Raw genomic sequence first — 18,842 nt, 5'->3', positions numbered from 1 at the left:
TTAGCCAGGATGGTCTCGATCTCCTGACCTCGTGATCCGCCCATCTCGGCCTCCCAAAGTGCTGGGATTATAGGCTTGAGCCACCGTGCCCGGCCTCTACCAAACATTTAAAAAGTATGAAAACAAATCCTACACAATCCCTTCCACAAAATAGAAGAGGAGCAAATATTTCTCAATTCATTTTGTTAAGTTAGTATCACCCTGATACAAAAACCTGAAAAGCCATTACAAAAAAACTACAGACCAATACTCTTCATGAATAAAGATGCAAAAGTCCGTAACAAAATATTAGGAATAATAATTCACAATTACACAAAAGGAATTATACCTCATGACCAAGTGAGGTTTATTCCAGGATGCAAGACTGGTTCAATATTCAAAAACCAATCATTATAATATACCATATCAATAGCATAAAGAAAAAAAAAATCACATAATCATATTAAGTACATAGAAAAAGCAACTGACAAAATTCAATATCCATTCATGAAAACCCTCTTAGAAAAACCGTAATAGAGGGGAACTTCCTCAACTTGATAAAAGGTAATTACAAAAAACCTACAGCTAATATTATACTTCATGGTGAGAAACTGAATGTTTTTACTCTAAGACTGGGAACAAGGCAAGGATGTCTGCTCTCACCTCTTTCAATACAATGCTGAAGTTTTAGCCCATGCAATAGGCAAGAAAAGGAAAAGAAAGAGTACACAGATTGGGGAGGAAAAAATAAAACTGTCTCTGTTGGCAGATGACATGATTGTCCACATAGAATATCCCAAGGAATCTACAAAAAGCATTCTAGAATAAATGAGTTCTACAAGATTGCAGAAGATAAGATAAACATTCTACATGCCATTACTGAACATATGAATACCAAAATTAGAAATTCCATACCATTTAAAACTGCTAAGGAAAAAAGAAATATTCGGTGTAAATCTAAAAAACCATGTATAGCACCTGTATACTAAAAACCACAAAAAAAAAAGAAATAAATGGGAAAACTAGAAGACTCAGCATAGTAAAATATCAATTCTCCTCAAACTGATATGTTTAATATAATTTATATCAAAATTCCCACAAGATTTTTTGGAGATATAGACAAGATTATTCTAAAATTTATATGGAGACGCAAAGAAATTGGAATAGTTGAAGCAATTTTCATAAAAGAGGAGGAATCAGTCTACCCAATTTCAAGACTTACACAGCTACAGTTATCAAGACTATGTGGTACTGGCAGTGGATAGGCACACGGATCAATGGAACAAAATAGAGAACCTAGAATTAGATTCACCATATAAGCCCAGTTGATTTTTGACAAAGCTGGTAAAGCAACTGAGTGGAGGAAAGAAGGAAAGATTGCTTTTGCAACAAATAATGCTGGAGCAATTAGGTATCTATACACACACAAAAAGGAACTTCGACCTCAGTCTCATACCTTATGTAAAAACTAATTCAAAATAGATCACACATTTAGGTTACACACAAAACTGTAAAGCTTCCAGAAAAAAACAGGAGAAAATCTTCAGGACCTTAGACTAGGCAAAGAGTTCTGAGATTTAATTTCAAAAGCACAATCTATACAAGGAAAAGCTGATAAACTGGACTTCACCAAAATTAAAACCTTTGGTTTGCAAAAGAACCTGTTAAGAAGGATGAAAAGAAAGCTACAAACTGGCAGAATTATGTCCAATAAAGGACTAGTGCCTTGAATATATTAAAACCCTATAAAGTCAACAGTATAATGAGAAACAATCCAGTTAGAAGAGAGACAAAACTCACGCAGAAACATTTCACAAAAGATGATATACATGTGGCAAATAAACACATGAAAAGATGTTTAACATCATTATTCATTAGGGAAATGCAAATTACAGCCACAATGAGATACCATTATGCACCTATCAGAATAGCTAAAATAAAACAGTGACTTCACCAAATGCTGGATGTGGATTAGAAACTGGATCACTCACACGTTGCTGGGGTGAATGTGAAATGGTACCAGCATTCTGGAAAACTATTTGGCAGTTTCTTTAAAAATTAAACATTCAACTATCATATGATCCAACAATTGTAAACCTGGACATTTCTCCTAGAGAAAAGATGTTCACACAGAAACCTATACAGAAATGTTTAGAGCCACTTTATTTTTAATAGCCCCAAACTGGAAACAACCCAGATGTTCTTCAATCGGTAAAATTGTTAATCAAACTGTGGCTCATCAGTACTATGGAATACTACCCAGCAATAAAATGCAACCAACTATTGATACAACCAACAACCTGGGAGAATCACTAAGGAATTATTATGCTGAGTTTAAAGAGTCAGTCCCAAAAGGTTACACACTCTATGATTCCATCTATATAGCATTATTGAAATTATAATTATAATTTATAGAGATGAGGAACAGACTGGGAATCAGAGGTTAAGGAGGGAGTGGGAGCAGGAGAGAAGTAGGTATGGCTATAAAAGAGTAAAATGAGGGATCCATGCGGTGATGGAAATGTTCTGTATCTTTACCTTATCAATATCAATATCCTGGTTATGTGACTGTACCATAGTTTTGTGAGACGTTCTCTTATTGGGGAAAAATGGTTTAAGGGTATGGGATCTCTTTGCATTATTTCTTGCAACTGAACATGAATCTATAAATATCACACAATTACAGATTTAATTTAAAAAAAAACAAAATACACATAATCTTTATGCCTGCCACTAACTTCCTAACTCTATTAAGGCAAAACCATCCAAATTAACACTTTCAATCTGGCTACTTAAAGAAACCAGGTCTTTATCAATTTTGAACATTTAAAACAGTAAGTAAAACAGAGTATTAGTTAAGCCAAATCTATTCCTATATTTTAAGTTTTCCTCAGCAACTATTTATCAAGGACACTAAACTAGATGCTGGGAATATGGCAATGACAAAAATCAGACATGTTCCTAAACTTACACAGGTCCCTAAACATACAACTGACATTGAAATGAGTGACTTCAGTGAATAGTATTTTAGAAAGAAATGGATCTGAGTTAATCTGGGGGACAATTACACTGAGACGTGAAAATAAACAGGAGCTAGTTGAGCTACAAAGAAATAAGAAAGGATTTTTTATGCAGAGAGAACAATGTGGACAAAGACTCTGGGTTAAGAGAGAACAGGGACATTAAGACACTGAAAAGAACTCTAGTATAACAGGAATACAGAGAATTAGGGGCAGTTAGGCAAGAGTAGACTATGCAGAGCCTTAGAAAACAGTAGGAAATTGAGTCTCTACCTCAGAAACAACAGGAAGTCCTTGAAATATTTTAAAATTAGGGAAGCATCATGTCTAGATTTGACATACATTTCTCCTTGGCTGCTGTGTAGAAAATGAAATGAAGTACAGTAAGAATGTGTACAAGGACATGGTGGAAACAGATGAGAGAAACTGTCAGGAGGCAGAATAGCCAGGAACAAGTAAAGGACAAGAATCACCTAATTTGCGCTAGGTGCATGGTGGATCCACTCACTAACACAGGAATCCTCAGAAAAGGCTTTGTGAGGAAACAGTTATTGAGTCTGAGGTACCTACAAAACATTCAAGCAGAAATGTAAATGGGCACCTTACTCTATAGATCTCAGAATTCAGAAGAGCAATCTAGGTTGCTAACACCAGTTAGACAGTCATGTGCCTATGTCACCTAGGGAAGAATGGAAAGCAGTGATTTGTCAACTTTGATGTTAACACTGGTTAAGACAGTCATGTGCCTGTATCACCTAGGGAAGAATGGAAAGCAGTGATTCATCAACTTTGATGTGCTTAAGGGACATCTTGAGAGCTGACTACAAATCCTGGTCACCAACCCCAGAGAGTGATTCAGTAGGCCTGGGAAATAAAAAGTATTTTAACAAACATTTTCACATGATTTTTGAAGTAAATGGTACACAGACACCTTGACAAACATTGTAATAAAAATAGAAGACAAGGGTATTGTGAAGAATCCTAACATTTCTTGGTTAAGTAAAGAAAAGGAAGAAGAATAAACAAAGAAAATCAATAAGCAGTCGGAGAGGGAGAGAAAAAACTGGAATGCATGATATCAGTGAAGCTGATAAGGACCAGTAAGATGAAAAATAAAAGGGTCCACAGAATTTATAGACATGGAATAGGTTAAGGAAAGAGAAGGAGATGAGGAAATGCAGACAACTCTCTTTTTTTTTTTGAGACAAGATCTTGCTCTGTCACCCAGGTTGGAGTGCAGTGCCGTGATCTTGGCTCACTGCAGCCTCGGCCTCCCAGGCTCAAGCGAACCTCCCACCCAGCCTCCAGAGTAGCTGGGACTATAGCTGTGCACCACAACTCCCAGCTAATTTTTTGTGTGTGTGTAGAGACAAGGTTTCGCTATGTTGCCAAGGCTGTCTTGAACTCCTGAGCTCAAGTGATCTACCGACCTCGGCCTCCCAAATTGCTGGAATTACAGGCATGAGCCATCATCCCTGGCCAGAGACAACTCTTTATAAGATGTCTGGCTCTATAAAAAAACGGGTGAACAAGAAAGCATAGGATATTAGAGATGGTGTGGGGCAAAAAAAGAATTTGTTTGCTGCTTGACTTAGTTTTAGGGTGGGAAACACTTGAACATATATAAATGCATATGAGGAAAGCCAGAAGAAAAGGCAAGTCTCAAGATGTATGAGACAGAAACACTTTAATTCCTTTTTATCCTACTATAATAGTTATGATACAAATAAATTATAATTATAGGTTGAAATCTTTTCTTAAATAAAAGCCACGACCTGTCCAAAATGTGACAAGATCCAAAAGTTATATACTATAACTAAGACAGGACAAATATTGATTGATCTTTGGAGAAAAGCAAAAATAGTGAATAGCCTTACGTATTCTGACTCTAAGGAAAGGGTGAGGCTGCTCACCAAGGGTAAAGATTAAAATTAAGGCAGCAGGCAGGAGGTGCCACCTGCTGGTAAAACACAAATTCGCAGTATTTGGACTGTGACAGAAATCAGTCTTAATAGCTAGGAATTTCAATTAACTCGATTAGAGGTTACTTATGTCTCCAATAATAGCTTCTTGAGACTGAGAGAGAATCTGAGACCTTCCTACTGAGCAAAAAAAAAAAAAGTGTTTTAAAAACACTTCTATCAGTTGCTCACCCTGCCTTTATTTGAATACATTCCATAATAAGAAGTGCATAAATCCAAGAGCTGTTACAACATGAGTAGGTCATTTTAAATTGAAACACATCTTCTCCTAATTTCTACCCACTATATACTAGGCCTTCCCTCTGGAGCAATACGGCTAATCTTATAGGACAGCTTCCACCATCTCTAGGCGGGCATGTCTCCACTTACTTTCTCCTCAGATTAAACAACTCAGTATTTTTTTTACCTGTTGTTTTTAAAATCTTCCACCATCTCAGTTGTGGGATGTGGCTGAGTTTATCAGCAGCCTACAAAATGACTTAGCAGTTTTATTTCAAACAGGCAACCCAGTAGTACTAGTACTTTCCTGTATCTGTGTCTTAACACACAGTTGGCTCATACTAAGTTTACGGTCAACTAAAACCCTGTCCACCTAGATCTTCCCGATCCAGTACTCAAATAATTTGATTATTTGAACCTAATGAATCTAAGTCTTGATGTTAATCCTCATTAAATTTCAACTCATGACTATTTTTATTGCACTTTCTTGTCAAAATCACTTTGAACCTTGATTCTTGGCACTACCTAGATTTGACAGGCTAGTCACTAAATTTTCACCCAAATCAGTGATAAAAACTTGGGTATGAAAGAGTCCTAAGATGTAATTAATACTAAGCCACCAAAGCATATTTTTGGGTAGAAATATTTATCTAGTTGCAAATCTATTTGCTATTTACTAATCTATTCCAGCCACAAAGATAATGGAAAAATTAGGCAAATGCTTTAATGAAATCAATTATGTTATGTCACAGGCATTCCAGGAATATATTATCTTTATATTCCTTTCAAAAAGGTAATTATATGAGTTTAACATGGTTGTTTTGAGGTGAATTCAAGGAAAACATTCACAAATCACATCAGGGATGTCAGCAGATAGTCTCCAAAGTCCACTCTACTTAAAAAAAAAAAAACACTTTAGAAGTCAACCTACATAATTATTTTATGATTAAATATGATTAAACAAAACAAACATGCACTGGCTGACAGTGCATGCATTTCGTCCATCCTAATGCACTGAAGGTCACGTTTTCCAGAAGAAAATTGTCCTCCTGAATGGAATAAATTGTATCTCCCTGTATATACTCCACACTAATCAAGAATGCCTTATTTGAAAACTGATGAAAAGTTACTTGCAAATTATTCATGTTGGCCCAGATTGTTTCAACACTATCATGGATTATAATTCTACTGGGTCTTGAGAGTTGAACAATCATAATGATATTACATACTACATATGGTAAGCTTCAGTTTTTAAATACACTCATCTGGACTTTTCCACTTTAAAACCATTCTCTGTGGTCAAGAAAATGGAGTCAAAATGAGGAGCATTGTTCTATGGTATAGTGTGGTAGTCAGGATGTGAACCCTGAAGCCCACTGCTTGAATTCAAATCCTAGCTCTCTATTAGCTTTGTGACCTGGAACAAATCATTTAACCTCTCTGTGCCTTGGCATCATTTACAAATGTGAATAGTAACAGCAGCCACCTTACAGAGTTATGATAAGAATTAAATGAGTTAATAAACATGTATAAAGGGTCTGTAACAGTGCCTGCCACACAGTTAAGTATTAAACAGTTTAGATGCTTGCTGTAATTCTCATTCTTGGTCATTTATTAATATCACCCCTTCTCACTCATCTTCTCCCTGTGCTTGCTCTTAAAATAACAATGTAACACAAAGATTAGTTAAGAACTGGGCTTTGAAGTCACACAGACCTGGATATGAGTCCCGGCTCCACCATTTACTACAATATTACCTTGTAACTTCACTTCACTTCACTCCTCTAAGCCTGTTTTCTCATCTATAAAATGGGGATTAAAAACGACACCTACTCCCTGGCGTTGTTGTGAGAATAAAAATACATGTCACACACTTTACATAGTACCTGGCACATCGTATGTGCTCAGTAAATCTTTGCTAAAAATCCCTATTTTGTACTCCACAGCATTCTGGTAGGCACAGTCTGGGCCATATCATTCTCCTTTCTGACAGTCTTACAAGTTCATGATACTTCTGGTATGTATCTTTAGTTATACGCCTTTCTCCATATTTATAGATGTTCTGTGATTTGCAGGTAGAACCTTCTTTCAACATTACTTTCTCCTTGAATGGTCAAAATTTTAGAATTTCCTATTCCTTGTGAACCCATTCTTTTTTTGTAGCCTGTAGCCATGTGATTGTGTCCGTATTTTTTTCTGAGAAATTTGCTTTCTAAAATACTGGACTCATACTATGTATATTTTTCATTATTATTACGATTGTCAAAATAAAGTGATAATCTTCTCTCAAGGGTCTATCTCTTCTACTTCCCCAATCATTAGTAAAAATTAAATGCAGAGAAATAGCCGCCTCCATTGTTTCCTTTACCTCCTATGAGACTAAATCACTGATAAATCAAAAAATTTTATCAAATATTCCTACCAACAGAATGAGACTTCTAACAGGTAGCTAGATGGTTATAGGGCACATTACTACTAACATTTATTTCTCTGTACATTCTGTAGTCTGCATCAGAAACCACCATCTACAGTTCCTGTATCTGAGATTCTTTACTATTTCTCCATCAGAACATCACCTTTGTTCCTTTCGTCTTTTAGAAAGAAGCTCTCTACCACGTTTTCCCCTGACACGGTGGTTTCTATATTCTCCACATACACACATACTCATTCCATTCACCCCTCCTAGTTTTTTCTACTAGATGATTTTTTTCAACAAAACATACCTTCCAATGGCCAGAGTTCCTACAACCTCTTGGTGATAGGTATATTCTTGTTACAAATATTAAGTTTTCTATCTATACTGCACTGGCATACACAAGTATTTATATATAAGGTATTGCTTCCAAACAGTTTTGTTCCCAAATGCTTTCTTTCTACCATATGTCTTATTTATTTTTATAATTAATATCTAGGCTTATTTCTCCTTCTCTATTGATTAATAAGCATCCAGTCAAACAGAGTAATAACACTTACTCTACCAGAAGCTCACTAGCGTGGCATTGAACAGTACAGTTCAGGAAGCCAAATGCTTCTCTGATACCAGCCAACTCTTAACTGCCATATCTATTCTTGCCTTCCAATGTTACAAGCATCAAATAGAATATGAAAAGATAGGACCTGTGCCTGCTCTGTAGAACTTCAAAATCCCTAGATTTCTTCTAAATATTTCCATTAATGTAAACCAAAAAAACCATTATTTTGACTAGACTACAAACTTTAAGATAGTAAAGATCATGTAAATTTTACCCACTATTGCCCAGTACCAAGCACTTATTGGACCACAGGACGCACACTTTAGCCAAATCCTGCCCAAAGCCTGTTTCTCTATTGTTCACAGCTAAGAATGGACTTTACAATTTTAAGGGGTTGCTTAAAAAATCAAAAAACAAAGGAAGAAAAAGATGTGACAGAGACCACTGTAGCCTGTAAAGCCTAAACTCTGCCATCTGAGTCTTTTTAGAAAAAGTCTGCTGACCCGTGTATTGTACACTCAAATATTTGTTAACAGAGGAGGTAGGGAGAGGGAAGGGAGCAGTAGGAATGGGGAACAGAGATGTGCAACAAATATAACCGGAGAGCACTGCAGAAAGAAAAACCTGCATAATAAATACTATACACATCTGTACATTGTTCTTTGGCTTTCATTTTCATTAAGTTCCAAGATAAACTAAAGGTCTTTCACTAGCATATTTTATAGATCATATACTTTTTTTGTGATTGATCTATTATTCTTAAGTTATAGGTGCTCCTAGGAGAACTAAATTTAAACCTTGGCAGTACTAAATAACCTAGTTAACATAAATATCAGTTACCAGCAAGATGTCAGCCACTATAAGGTATCAGTTTACAGGAAAGGATCTTCACACGTATATCCTTTCCTTCCACACAGCACTAAGCAGCTAAGTGCTAAGTAACACTCCACAACGTTTTACTCATCTATACCCATTACGTAAAAATATAATCATTTAGAATGTTCTACAAGCCCTGCAATAAAGTTTTGAATACTAAAAAAAGTTTAACCAAAAATGAAAGTCACATTCTCAAGTAACATAAAAGAGCAGGTATTAGACCTATCCAGAGCACTGTCTACCAGAAGCACGTGCAAACGTGTACCTGAAAATGCTGCTCCATCACTTGGATTTTTCCTTGGTCTGGGCACTTTTTCAGAGCTCGATCTGCATAATGGAATAGGATTTCTACCATCTGTAAGGAAAATAGCCTGGCATAGCCATTAAAATATATCTCTAAAGTTTTTCAATATTTATGTGGCCCTCCTAAATAATATAGAATTCAAATGTTATTATATTAAAATTATAATTGAAAATTTTAGTGGCTTTATTTACCAACTTTTTAAAACTCTAGTCTCATTTCTTTCAGCCTCAGGGCTAGTACTAATTTGCTAATCTTTCTTAAGAAATATCTCCATGTTCTAGACCTCGGTGGTGTCTACACTGCTCAGAAAATGAAACATTCAAATTCTTCAGTAATCCTCTGCTGTAGGTGTTTCCCTAAAGAGCACAGATGAGCAAATCATTCGGAGTCTAATGAGTGACCGATTTCTATCCAAGTTTTCTACAAATGTTTCTATTAATTTGGAATATAATTTTTACCAATGCATTTACACAACAAAAGGGAAGAAATACTATAGTCAATTAATTCAGCCCAGTCTGGAGTAGGAACGGAAAGTCAGTATTAAATAGCATCAATTATATTGATGCTAACTGATAATAACATTAAAACATTAACCCTCTCTGCTGGTTCTGGGCAACACAAACATTGCACATACAGTATTTCTCATAGTTACTTAATAAGTTCATAAAAACTGACAAATGTCAATTTTCTCTGGCCTATTACTTGGTTCAGAAATAATCCAGATTCCCAGGTTTTCTTCCTCCTCCTTCCTGCTGGCTTTTGGCTATGTGCTTTATTATCTTCATAAAAGAGTGAGCAAGGGAAAAAGAAAAGGTGATTAAGAAAGAATTTTAAAAGTATTCAATATGACACAGAGAATTATAACCGGAATTTTTTTTTTTTTTTTTTTTTTTTTAAGATACAGGTCTCACTCTGTCACCCAGGCTAGAGTGCAGTGGCGCAATCATAGCTCAACTGCAGCCTTGAACTCCTAGCCTCAAGTGATCCTCTGGCTTCGGCCTCCCAAGTAGCTAGGACTACAGGTGCATACTACCATGCCTAGCTAATTTTTTTATTTTTTGTAGACACGAGGTCTTGCTATTTTGCCCATGCTAGTCTTGAACCCCTGACCCCAAGTGTGTGTGTGTGTGTGTGTGTTTAATACACTCCCTCCTAGATTGTAGCCATTTACCTACTCATGCCCAAAGATATGAGCAAACGCCAAAAGCAAATCTGTACTGCATTCTAGTAAAGGCCCTATTAAAACACTCACCCGGTCTGCAACAATAGCCTTTCGCTTACTGGCATCCCCTGATAATCCTGCAGAGAAGGAAAATCCAACAAAAAAACAAAAGTTAGTCCACATCTTCAGTAGTGACACTATGTCTGGTTTCATATTCATAAGACATGTAACAACAGGTATAACTGTAACAATCCTTAGGTATCAAAATGTTGGATAATACACCATAATAGGAACACCTCAAATCTACTGGACCAGATAGCACATCAATGTACTTCTCTTTCGTTCTAATAGTAATTTCCTTACAAAATAATTTTTAAAGTGACATTTTAATTTCTATACCCTCTATTTGTCACCTTAACCTTCTTAACTGAAAGTCTATAAGGTTTAATAGCATCCTGTTTATAAATTTATAAACACTTGAACACTCAGCTAAAAGTGTCCTGTGAGTGGTTAGTACTATCCATTCCCTCTACTCCAGGAGAATCATGTCTACTACACTGGAATTCTGTCTACTCACCCACTACAGCTTTTGCTTTTCCTTCATGGAAAGACCACGCAAGAGCCAAGGCTTCTGTAAGACAATCTTGTTTCAGGAGATGATCCACTCTCTAAATGGAAAAATGAGAGAAACCAGACCCCTCTGTCCGACCAGTCACCAGTCAGAATTCCTATTCCACCTAAAATCTTTCCAGAAGTTGCTGCTTAGTGGCAAAAATTATTTTAATAATTATGTGAATATCTTATTTCAAAGAAAAATATCTTAAAGCACTAGATAGTATAGTGACCATATAGGCTAGTATAGACAGCCACAGGGCCTAAATATGAAAAGTGGTAATAGCTGGAATGTCATTGTAGGAGAAATGGCTAGTTGTTTATCACAACATTCATTTCTCCCTCCTTGGTAGTAACAAACCCCACGTTTATTTGAGACAGCAATATAGCAGCTGAAGGATATTTCTAAGACTACCTCGTAGCCACTGGGAACAATGTGACTAAGCTCTGGCTAATGATAAGTGGAAGTGTTGTCTGGTATTTCTGGGATGTCATCTTAAGAGGTAGGAGACATCCTTTATTTTTCTCTTTCTTCCTTCCTAAAATGTGGTAACAGCTGGAGCTCTAGCAACCACACTGAATCATAAAATGACCCTGAGACCAGAACATCAAAGACAAACATGGTGGAACAGGACAGCACGCTTAAGCTTATGGAATTCCTACAACAGCTGCGGACCACCTAGCTCCAGGTTGCTTTTATATGACACAGAAATCTTATTTAAGCCACTATTATTTTGAATTTTCTAATATATGTAGACAAACCTAATTCTAACTTACAATGTCAGTTCTAGCAAATCAAGTACCTAACAGCTATAATAGTTTTCATGTACACTTCTGAAATTAAGAAGCTTACCAAATAATCTTCTGAAACGTCAAAACAGAAATGTTAAGAAGCTATCAATTCAGTAACTCTGACATGTGAAATTACTTGGAACTCACCTCTCTCCAGCTCCTCAGCATCATCACATAAACAGACTGGAAAGTAGAGATAGAAATTAAAATGATCACCCTTAACAGACTTCTTTGGGAGATACATTCGTCATAGTTCCACATCTCATTTGACATCTCTTTAAGTAAAACATTTCATAATACAGTTAGAAGTATATCTTAGAATTTACTAATGGGTCTTCAAGAACGCTTTTCTTTTTTCTGAGACAGAGTCTCGCTCTGTCACCCAGGCTGGAGTGCAGCAGTGGGATCTTGGCTCACTGCAACCTCCTCCTCTGGGGTTCAAATGATTCTCATTCCTCAGCTTCTTGAGTAGCTGAGATTACAGGCGCCTGTCACCACAACTGGCTAATTTTTGTATTTTTACTAGAGACAGGGTTTTGCCATGTTGGCCAGACTAGTCTTGAACTCTTAGCCTCATGTGATCTGCCCGCCGAGGCCTTCCAAAGTGCTGGGATTACAGGTGTGAGCCAACGCATCTGGCCTAGAACCCACATTAAAGAGTAAGTCAAATATTTAAAGGCCTACAGTCCAAGAAGGAGTTAATTCCATGGACAAGAAGCAAGGAAAGCCCAAGCTCATTTCCCTCTACTGACTTGGCAATATTTTGGTTAAATTTTAATAATGAAGAAATGTTTCTCCATATTTTTTAAAAAGCACAGGAACAAACTGAGATAAATTGAGATACAAAAAGTTCCTATTCCAACAATTCTATTCTAAGTCAAATACCTCAATGCATTTTAATCAGCATCCTAGGCTGATCTAAGCTAAAAGCCATGTTAATTACATGACAAATATCGATGATTAGGTAGCTGCCTGATCATAAAAACATAAATGTGAAGAAGCTTACAAAAGCACAACTCTGAATCAAGAAAATAAGCATCCTATTAGCCAGCACCTAAACAAAAGTAAAGAATATGTCTAAAAGTGGAGGAAAAAAAAAACAATTAACTAAAAATCATGACTACCTAACCACAAAGCATTTTGGATAATTGCTGATCAATATTCACTTTGCAATATACTGCCCTCTTTACCAGCAATCTCCTTCAGCCTCAACTACCCCGATACATAGAAATACCAACTCACAGAGTAAAAGAGCTTACTTTTGTCCCCAAATAAAAGATCTGACCACCATAGCTACTGATGGATTGATAACAAGCCTTCTCTCCAACTAAAGCCTGGAAAAAAAACATACACACAAAAAAGGTAAAAAAATTCCTTTGTATTTAATATATTTTTTAACATTTTGTCACTATTAATGACTTACTAGTTACATGTCTTTTTAGTGATCATAGTTTACAATGTGTAATTTATCTCAGTCTACATTTAAACAATATTTGACATACACTGTAAGAACCTTGCAATGATGTACTTTCATCTCCTATATCCCGGCGCTATGTACTATTTTTGTTATATATACTGCTTCTATAGATCATAAACTTCACAACACATTATTTTTGTTTTAAACAGTCAATTGCTTTTGTTAAACAACAGTATTGAGATGTAACATACACCATAAAATTCACTCATTAGGCACACAATTCAATGATTTTTTAGTAAATTCACAGTTGTTCAGCCATTATAATTGAGAACATTATCATCACTCTGCAAAGATCCTTGTACCCATCTGTAGTCAATCCCATTCCCACCTCCAAACCCAGGTAACCACTAATGTACATCTGTCTCTATATATTACATTGGCCTTTTCTAGACATTTTATATCAATAGAATTAAACAAAAATGTGCTCTTATTGCATATCTTCTTTCACTTACTATTTTTAAGGTTCATCCATGTCGTAGCCAAGTATCAGTTGTCATACTTTTCACTGTGGAACAGTATTCTATTAAATGGCTATGCCATATTTGGTACATCCCTTTACCAGTTAGTGAATATTTAGATTGTTTTCACTCTTCAGTTATGAAAAACAATACTGCTATGTGTGTTCATATACAAGTTTTTACATAAGCATGTGTTCTCAACTCTTTTGGAAACACACTTAGGAGTAGAACTTCTGGGTCAGATTGGTAATTCAATGTTTAACTTTTTTTTTTTTTTTAAGAGAGTCTCACTCTGTACCCCAGGGTGGAGTGCAGTGGCACAATCTCAGCTCATTGCAACCTCTGCCTCCCAGGTTCAAGCGATTCTCCTGCCTCCACCTTCCGAGTAGCTGGGATTATAGGTGCTTATCACCAAGTCTAGCTAATTTTTGTATTTTTAGTAGAGACAGGGTTTCACTACGTTGGCCAGGCTTGTCTCGAACTCCTGACCTCAGGTGATCCTCCCGCCTCGGCCTCCCAAAGTGCTGGGATTACAGGCAAGAGCCACCATGCCCGGCCTCAATGTTTAACTTTCTAATAAAGTGCCAAACCATCTTCCACAGCATTTGCACCATTTTGGTTTCCCACCATCAATGTATGAGGCTTCCAATATCGCCACATCCTTGCCAACACTTGTTATTCTTTTTTTTATGATAGCTTCCCAGTGGGTGTGAAGCAGTATCTCTTTTTTTTTTTTTTTTTTTTTTTTTTTTTTTGAGACGGAGTCTCGCTCTGCCGCCCAGACTGGAGTGCAGTGGCCGGATCTCAGCTCACTGCAAGCTCCGTCTCCCGGGTTCAGGCCATTCTCCTGCCTCAGCCTCCCAAGTAGCTGGGACTACAGGCGCCCGCCACCTCGCCCAGCTAGTTTTTTGTATTTTAGTAGAGACGGGGTTTCACCATGTTAGCCAGGATGGTCTCGATCTCCTGACCTCGTGATCCGCCCGTCTCGGCCTCCCAAAGTGCTGGGATTACAGGCTTGAGCCTCATTTGATTTTGATTAGGTATTCGATCCCTAATACCTAATGATGTTGAGCAGTGCCTCAAGTGTTCATTGTCCACTTATAAATCTTTACAGATCACTGCCGACTGTCTGATGAGAAATGTGTTCTCATAATTATTGCTCCTCTGCATTTAATGTGTCTTTTTTCCCCCACTGGTTGCTTTAAAATTTTTCTCCTTATCACTAATTTTGATCAATTCGTATACAGTTTATTTTAGTTGTGCTTGGGTTCACTGAGCTTCTTAAACGTGTGTGTCTACAGTTTTAGAAAAGCTTTTGACCATTATTTTTTCCAATTTCTTCTCTCCTTTCCTTTAGAGATTTTAACTACACATACATTAACCTATCTGACGTGTTCTCACAGTTCACTAATACTATTTCTTAAAATTATTTTTCTGTATTTCATTTTGTATAATTTCTGTTGTATCTTCAAATTCATGAACCGTTTTTTCTGTGTTGCCTAATCTGCCATTAATCCCATCCAGTGCATTTTTTTCATCTATAAGCACTGGTTTTCATCTCTAGAAGTCTGATGTGCATCTTTTTAAATATCTTCCATGTCTCTACTTAACTTTTTTAACTAAAGAGTATAGTTATAATAACTACTATGTCTTTGTCTGCTAATTCTGACATTTATGTCAGGTGTGAGTTAGTTTTTATTTTTCTCCTCATTATAGGTTGTTTTTCTTCTTTGCATACCTAGTAATCTCTAATTGGATGAGAGACGTTGTGAATTTTACCTTGTTGGTTTCTGGATCTTTCTGTATTCTTTTTTTTTTTTTTTTTTTTTTTTTTTTTGAGACGGAATCTCGCTCTGTCACCCAGGCTGGAGTGCAGAGGGGTGATCTCCGCTTCCCGCAAGCTCCGCCTCCCGGGTTGCGGAGTAGCTGGGACTACAGGCACCCGCCACCTCACCCAGCTAATTTTTTGTATATTTAGTAGAGACTGGGTTTCACCGTGTTAGCCAGGATGGTCTCGATCTCCTGACCTTGTGATACGCCCACCTCGGCGTCCCAAAGTGCTGGGATTACAGGCGTGAGCCACCGCGCCCGGCCAATATTCTTGTGCTTTGTTCTAGAAGATAAGTGATTTGGAAACAGTGTGATCCTTTCTGGTCTTACTTTTAAGATGTGTTAGCTGGGACCAGTGCGCCATTTATTCTAGTCCTAATGAGGCAAGACAACTCTGAGGACTCTACCCACTGCCCTGTGAATCATGAAGCTTTCCATTCTGGCTGGTGTAACAAGCACTGTTTCCAGCCCTGTGTAAGCACTAGATACGGTTCCCTGTAAACCTTTCAAATGGCTCTTTCCTGGTCCTTGGGCAGCTTCCTTCTATGCATTTGCTGATTAGGAGTCTGATGAACACTCAAGGGGGACTCTTTCATAGTGCTCTTTTCTCCAGTACTCTCTCTCGCAAACTCAACCCAATTTTGTCTTCCTGCAATCTCAGCTGTGTCTTCTCAACTCATGGAGTCTTCTAGGCTCCAGTTGGGTTCCTCCACAGCCCAGATGCCCTCTGGAGGCTGGAAGCTAGGACAATCACAGAGTTTACAGCATTTGTTCCCCATTTTATGAGAGATTGCTGTCCGTCATTACAGATGTCCAGGGTCTTAAGAACTGCTGTTTACTTTTCTTCTTCTTCTTCCCTCCCCCTTCCCCTCCCCTCCCCTCCCTTCTCCTTCACCTTCCTCTTCTTCGGTTATTTCAAGCAGAAGAGTAAATCTAATTCCCCACAACTCTATCTTGGCTAAAAGTACAAGTTCAAAGTCCACTGGTATTTTTAACACCATTCAAACACAAGAAAATAAAGTATGGAACAGTAATTATTATTATCACTTAGTGAATTATATTGCACTATCATTTCTTATTCTGACTTTTCCTGGCTTTTAAAGTGGGAGGCTGGAAGACCCTTTCATATATATTTTACGCTCTGAAGTTTTAATATGAGGGAGATTTGAGCAAAGCTTACACATCATGCTATAGTCACTCATTAAATATTACCATCATTACTATTTTTTTTCTTTTTTCTTTTCTTTTTTTTTTTACTATTTTTTTCAAAAAATTATCCAAGGAAGTCTCATGACGGTCTAAATTTCCTACTTAAAGATTTGTGGTTTAGGAACATGAGATCACAATTCAAGCTGATTGAACTATAAACTATCTGTGGAAATTGCTTAAGGCCATTATTGTAGTTGCTTAATGATACAACAAAATTAATGCTACGGCCATAACTCTGTTGTGTCCTCCTTCTCTCTAGGCTCCTGCATCTCATCTATTACCTATTTCTAGAGTATCTTCTTTCTCTCAAAGCCATCTTTGCTTTTTAATACCCACAGCTACCATACCTGTTCAAGCCTTTACCATTATCACTCAAATATTTCCAAAGCCTCATAGGGTACCTGTCTGTTATTTATCCCTTAAATCTATCAGGCTTATTACTGCCAAATTAAGCTTTCTAAAATATTTTGATTTGACAGTTTTCTCACAAATTTTCCATACTTCATTATTTTAGTATAAAATTAAAACTGGTATTAAGTAAGTAACATTTCTGAATAGAAAGGAACAAAATTATTGTTTTAGCTTGTATTCCTAAAAACTTACAAGCACATTCACACCCACTTCAACCTAGTGGCTTTTAAATAAACACCTCAAGACAGAAAAAGGTAACTCCCCAGAGTTCCTATTTCTAAAACAAATACAACAAAATACCAAGTTTATCAAAGCAATACCAAGATAAGTGATTATCCTTACCAGTGCCTGGCTAACATTTCCTCCAGTGGCTAGTGATTTGAAATGGCTGCTATTATAGACCAGCTGAACTTCTGAGATCTCCACTGTCTCCAATTCCTCTTGTGTTTGCCGATCAATCACATGCAACTTCTCTACGCTGTCTAAGAGCACAACTGTGCGTGAATTTATCCACTGTAATTCAAGCACACAACAAAACAAGAGAGACCACACTCACATCATCATTTGGGTCAAGAAGAAAGGTTGGCTCCTCGATTAAATTACATTGAGGACTTCATCCATTTAACAATTAACATGGCAACACAATCAAAGCAAGAATTACTCAGTGACAGGCCAGAGAACAGTAGCTACAATATACTACTAACTTTTGAGAATGTTAAAATGACACTTGCACAGTGTAAAAGAAGACTAAAAGCTGTAGGTGGATTAGATCATATTGTTTTTTATAAAAGATTTTTAAAAGCAATTGGCACAAATGACTTCAGTATCATGACAAACTCTGCATTTCTAGTTTTTATGATACTACTAAAACAAAAGAACAAAGTAAAGCCCATAAACCTTGCTGGTCAAAGGACAATTGTCAGCACTGAAGCAATACATATTTTAAAATAGAAGCTATTTTAAAAATCTACTTCCTTCAAAATCTCTCTTAAAATTACGAGAGTCCTTTGTTCTATTTCTCTGTATCTCCCAAATTTTCTTTAATAAGTACTATTATAATTTTAAAAGTACTAACAATAATAACTTTAAAAATCTTCTGAAGGATGCCATTTTAACAAATTTCTTGGGTTATGTATAAAATCAGATTTCTTATTTCCAAATTTTTTTTTGGCAATCCCAATCCTTTCCCAAGAAATAAATCTTAAAATCTGCTCAATCAGAATTCAGAAGTAGCCAGAACAAAGTGCTTCCTCTGCCCTTTATGTCTCTGGTATTCATACTGGTGTATTTGTATGCTCTATTCTATGTCGTCAGATACTATTTGCATAATGTCCAACTAAAGATAACCAAGTTGAAAATGCTAAAAAATAAACTCTATTACTGTATATTAGCCACCCTAAGGGAAGAGTTTGTTCCCCTCTCCTCCTCTAAAAAATCTCTTTCAGAAAACAGGGAGTTTGATATGCAAATATTTTACAGAAAGCTCTTATAAGCTGCTCTCTTAATTATTTTATTTAGAAAAACAAAGTATTTTCTAGG

General features: G+C 36.6%; 1 protein-coding gene across 1 annotated transcript in view; it reads right to left on the bottom strand.

Moving 5' to 3' along the window:
* The window catches only part of VPS8 (VPS8 subunit of CORVET complex), a 268,413-nt gene that overhangs the window by 194,079 nt on the left and 55,492 nt on the right, over nt 1-18,842 (bottom strand). The window contains 6 exon segments of the mRNA XM_017865711.1: nt 9,314-9,403; nt 10,605-10,651; nt 11,092-11,182; nt 12,066-12,101; nt 13,178-13,252; nt 17,646-17,816. Of these exon segments, the coding sequence (XP_017721200.1) occupies nt 9,314-9,403; nt 10,605-10,651; nt 11,092-11,182; nt 12,066-12,101; nt 13,178-13,252; nt 17,646-17,816 (510 nt within the window).

Source organism: Rhinopithecus bieti, unplaced genomic scaffold (genome assembly GCF_001698545.2).
Source record: "Rhinopithecus bieti isolate Rb0 unplaced genomic scaffold, ASM169854v2 scaffold_2432, whole genome shotgun sequence".
Classification (NCBI taxonomy): Eukaryota; Metazoa; Chordata; class Mammalia; order Primates; family Cercopithecidae; genus Rhinopithecus; species Rhinopithecus bieti.
Note: the sequence above shows the minus strand (reverse complement) of the source record. Positions and strands in the feature narration are given on the sequence as shown.